At 33.2% G+C, this 5,528-nt stretch overlaps 1 protein-coding gene across 1 annotated transcript; it reads right to left on the reverse strand.

Moving 5' to 3' along the window:
- Positions 1 to 3,447: 3,447 nt before the first annotated feature.
- LOC109814529 (transcription factor TCP15) lies at positions 3,448 to 5,323 on the reverse strand. The gene has a single exon (XM_083076717.1). The coding sequence runs from the start codon at positions 4,836 to 4,838 to the stop codon at positions 3,723 to 3,725; it is 1,116 nt and encodes a 371-aa protein (XP_082932843.1). The 5' UTR covers positions 4,839 to 5,323; the 3' UTR covers positions 3,448 to 3,722.
- Positions 5,324 to 5,528: the final 205 nt, after the last annotated feature.

Genomic DNA, 5,528 nt, shown 5'->3' on the forward strand with positions numbered 1-5,528 from the left:
TCCATCCACCATTTCTCTTCAAGTAACACAAAGTTATATATATATTAATCTATATGGTATCTTATTGTGATTAACAAGATAAACACGCAAGTAATTAACAAATAGCTGGTATAAACGATACTGAATTCGATTGTTTTGAATAAAATTTCAATCAAGTTTTATAGATAAAAAAGAAATTTAGTTAAGAGATGAGATTATACTAATAAAAATATTCAAATTCTACGAGGTGATAAATCAGTTATTGTCAAAGTTGATGAATAATATATATAATTATTTTTGTGGCTACTTTAATATATATCTTTTTATTGACATCATCTCCATAAATAAAGTTAAAGTTTGAATCGTATTGTGTAGACAGTAGTGGAGGGAATATCCTAAACCTGCTTTTCCGGGGTTCATTCACCTTTATCCTACTAATTTTCAATTGCATCATCTACTAATGTTGTATATTATTTTAGTGAGGAGGGATATTATTAGATTCCAAACCATATTGGGTTATTATTAAACCTGATATTATTGGATTTCAAATGGCTCTCCTTCACTAACATTTTTTTTATCACTTTTTGTTGTATAGGTATACCAATCATTTGAACTTATGTTTTTCTTTTCCTTTTTAAATTTTAATTAATTTTCATATTTTGAAAGTGTAAATTAAAACTTATTCACTATTTATAAATTAAAAGTTATTTTAAATATATACGAATTTTTAAATAATTATTACGAATATTAATAATTTTTAAATGACAATTTATGATAAGACAACTGTGCCAAAAAAAAAACTTTACATTTTTACTAGATTAATTCTAATTATATAAGTTGTTCACTTGTTTCTTTTTTCATTGAAAAAATTTATAAAAATAATTTTACAAATATAATTTCTCATTAACATAGTCAAGGAAATCCCTTTACAAATTCGTTTACTTTATTTGAATTTCTTTTATTTTCCATAACTTCATTATTATTTTTTTCACTGTTTTGCCTCCAAAATATATTTCATGTTAATTAGTTCTGTGACGATTTTTTATGCTATTATCTAATATATCATCGAGATGTATGTTAAAATTATTGAGTTATGTGTGTAATAGTTATTTAATAAATTATATACATATATAATTTTTAATCGGTTGGCAGTATATATATGAAAATTAAACTTTATTTCTTTTTTAAATTAAAAAAACAAAAAATAACAATTATATAAAATAATAATTTATTAATCTATTATTTTTTAATTAGAAAAGTAGTGATTAATGGTGCAGAAAATGAGTCGCTATATAGCGATAGTTAATTAATTTCATGAATCTACAATAAATAACATGGAGAGTGTGACTATACAAGTATACAACCCTAGATTCCGCATGTATTAGCTTTATGCACTTTCTCTTTAAATCATATTTTTAATCAATGGAACCATTTCTTTTTCATTGACTTTTTAATTTCCCTTATTTAAATAAGATGAATATATGCTATATATATATATATTTTTTTTTTTTTCTTTTTTGGAATTATAACCCTACAATGTATTGAATTTTCTTCTAGAATTTCAACTATAGAAAGAGCATTGATTGGATGATCATCCAAACAATGCAAGCACACACTTGACAATCCTTATCTCTCTGTATATAGATCTCTTTCTTCTTGTCATATAAGATCATCAATTTTACCAATCACGTACTTATCTTTCTTTTAAGCGTCCACACATTTTTGCATTTCAACCAAACAGTTCTTTGCAAACCTTTTAAAAATTTATTTGTGAAATTGATATGTATATCAATCATTTTTAAATTAAATATTTAAATTAAATTTCTGAAAATAATTTTTGTAGAGTTGCATTTTAGAAGTAATTTTAAAATAAAATTATTTTTTTGGATACCTTACATATTATTAAACATCTAGAGAGAAAAAGAAAAAGAAAAGGTTTATATATATATATATATATATATATATTATTAAAATTTAGAGAGAAAAAGAAAAAAGTTATATATAGAGAGAGAGAAATAGAAGGTATTTTTTAAATAACAATAAAAAACTAAAGACGATGCCATTTGCATAAAAAATGGTTTGGTGGACACAGACTCAATCATTCAATGCGGCGATCGAAAGAATGGCCCGCCAAATGGACGGTCCTGATTGATTAATCGGTGGGCCATATCTCAGAGGATCATTAAGACTCTGAAGCCATTGCCAGCAGCTCCATGAAAAGGGCAGAAAAAAAATTAAAGAAAGAAATAAAAAAGTAAGTAATGCTATTTATAATTAAATTTTATATTTTATATAACTTTTACACAATGAAAATTTAAAAAGAGGGAATTATATTCTTAAATGAGTCATTATATATAAATACTTTTATATATCATAATTCTATCAACATTTATTATTTCTCTAGTTTTATCTCTTATCATTTTTTAATCCAAAATTAAATAAGTGTTACTTTATTTGCATAATTAAACATTAAAAATATGTAATATATATGTTTAAAAATTAAACTATTAACTACTTACATGAAGAAGATGAAGTAATATACAAATTATTTTTAGAAATTGAAATCTATTTCCTTCTTTATTTTCGAGCGTATTAATTATCATTGTATTGATATGAGTATTTATTATGTTTAAATATAATAATTAATTTTTATTAGAGACAGTAGATACATATTAAAAAATATATATTTATCTTTCAATATAATCTAATTTTATTTCATATTTAATATATAAAAAAATTAAAACTATTATCATTTGTATCTAGAAACCCTAAATAATTGAATTAAAGAATATCACTACCACTACCACTTATTTCGACAAGTATTATGATGTCTCCAAGTAAACCTTCACAACAAAATGTGTGATCTAGTAGTTAACTAGTGTACATAAATTATATTGAAAATTTTGATATGAACAATATTGGTGGTAAAAGAAATTGAGGAATGATCCACCTGTTAGTCAGTGACATTGTACATTGGTTTGGGCAATAACCAGCAGCTGGATCCCACCGTGGAGCCAACACCTGGAACCGATAAGGCCTTGCAGACCCCACCATCCTGTTACCGCCATCTCTGAAAAATTAATCTTAATCATCCATTCTTCAAACCTCGAGATTCATGGCGGAGATTGATTTTGAATCCCAAAACCAGGGTACAATTTTCAAATTATAGCCTCAGCACTCTCGCAGTAACATAATAACACTGTTTCATCCCCCTCTGCTAGACTGTTTCATCCCTTTTACCACGCACCAACCTTGTGACCCGGAATCAGAGAGGGGAAAAAGAAAGAATAATGAAAAATGTGAAGGAAATTAAATAAACTTACCAAGCTATGATGGAAGTGAGTCGTTTTCTTTCTCTTCTCAACATAAAAAGCATAACATTACAAATCAAAAGGCTTTCGGGAGAAAAAAGGAAGAGAAGAAAAGAAAAGCCAATTGCACAAACAATGATGATAAGATATCGTGTAGTGAAATAAAGCCAAATAATATCATCCAACTGTTAATTAAATAGTGTCATATCATATCTCTCAAACCCTAAAAAAAAAACCCTCTTCTCTTCCATCATTCATCCACCTCTTCCAAGTTCCAACATATTAACCACACCAAAAAAAAAAAAAAAGAACAAAAAAGAACAAAAATAATTATCTTTCCAAAATAAACAAAACTCAATTCCGTAGGGCAATAATAATCAAACCTCACGTCACGTTGTGTTAAAACACCAAACTACTACACACGTTGATTGATCATTCATGCCGATCCTCGCTTCCACCATGATGTGACTGTGACTCACTCGCCTGAGACTCCGAAACGCCGATCACCGTCCGATAAGGGTTAAGCCCCGAAAGCATACTCAAATGGCCTTCATTCATATTGCCACCACCAATTGAAGACCCTAATTGCTGACCTGGCAACAAGGTCATAGGTGTGGGAAAGTTCATGAAATGCAACCCACTTGACATGGTTCCTCTATACAAAGCGTTGTTACTAACCCCAGGGAATGTCCACAAAGGAGCCTCGCCACTCACACCTTGGCTATTGGAATTCGCCACCATCCATATATTCGCCGGAATCTGAGCGTGGCTCGCCGGAATTGTCCCCGAGGTGCTCGATTGCATCAAATAGCTTCCAACTTGGTGTTGCATAGCTGAAGACAAGTCTTGCTCAGATGGCCTCCTTTTTCTTCCCAAACCCTCTTCGTTGTTCTCCGAGGACAAGTCTAGAGATGATGATTCGCGCAATTCGTGCTTGGGTTGGAACATGCCGGTGGAGATGGGGTTGTTGGATTGGAAATTGAGGAGTGTGGAGGAAGTGTTGGAGTTCTCCAAGAACAAGCTCCTACGAGGTTGGAGGGAGAAGTTTGAGTTGAAGTAGTTGGATCGTAGCTGGGAGGGGACGGACATGGAGGACCCCGAGCTCCGGAGAGATATGTTGAGGGATGTGAAGTTGGCGGGGATGGTGCCGGTGCCCGTGGCGGCGATGACTGCTGGCTCCGCCTGCTGGAGGAGCCACTCTATGGTCTCGCCGTCAGACTTGTGTCCCAGCTCACGCGTGAGCTGGAACACTCTGGCGGCGCAGAGAGCTGGCATTCGAATTCGACGGCCGCGGCCGTCGACTTTGGTGTGGCGGTCTTTGGTGGAGGTTCTCTTTGGAGGCGGCTTTTTTGGGGAGGGTTCGGAGGGTGTGGGGAGGAGTTGGTTGGAGGGTTCGGCTGATGAGATGGCTAGAGAGGGGTATGGGGATGAGGTGGAGCAAGAAGGAGGGTCTTGGTCTTCTTTCTTCTCGAGGAGTTGGAATGGGAAGTTTTGTCGGTGGTGGTGGTGACGATGATGGTGGTTTTGGAAGTCATCACCTCCCTCCATGATCGCATGGAAGGGTGTTAAAGTTTTTGTTTTTGTTTGTGTTGTGTGTAATAAGGTTGTTGTTTTTATGGGACAGATTGTGATCAGTGAGTTTGTGGTTTAATGTGTGTGTGGTGGGTCTTTCTCATCAGTGGGCTATATTTGGAGGGGGGTGTGCGTCTAGGTTTCTTTGCTTTCTTTTTTCGAGCAAGGGAAGGGAATTTGCTTTGAGAATTGATGTGAGAGTGAGAGAGAGATAAGGGGAGCTGGGAGAGGGCATGAGCTTTAAGCAACAAAGATAATGAGTGGGAATTATATGGGTGAGCTTTAAAAAGCATGATTTTTCTCCCAAAAGAAATTTGCTTTGTTGTTGTGTTTTAGCTTTTAAATTGTATATGTGTATAAGCTAAGCTTTGGTTTGTAATCCGTATGTCCAGTTGTATGGGGAGGTAGGTTTGTGTTGTGTTGGATTTGAAATGGGAGGAGAACGTGGAAAAATCAAAGATTTTTTTTTGGTTTTAAATTTGTAGCGTTTTTGTGATTGAAGGGAGGGATAGTTGCCCTTTTTATTGTGGTTGGACAGCCTCTTTGGTTCAGACTCCACGTGAGGTGCTCTTTTTTATCATTCAATCCATAAAGACAATGGTGGCCTTGTGGGTCCCAATCCCAAGTCAAAAAATTGAAAGACCTGGAAAGGAAAGATTATCAGGT

This window comes from Cajanus cajan, chromosome 6, assembly GCF_000230855.2.
Source record: "Cajanus cajan strain Asha chromosome 6, NIPB_CcT2T_4, whole genome shotgun sequence".
Taxonomy (NCBI): Eukaryota; Viridiplantae; Streptophyta; class Magnoliopsida; order Fabales; family Fabaceae; genus Cajanus; species Cajanus cajan.

Excerpts from the sequence above, each read along its gene's own strand:
- LOC109814529 (XM_083076717.1), bottom strand. The coding sequence starts at position 4,838 with ATGGAGGGAGGTGATGACTTCCAAAACCACCATCATCGTCACCACCAC.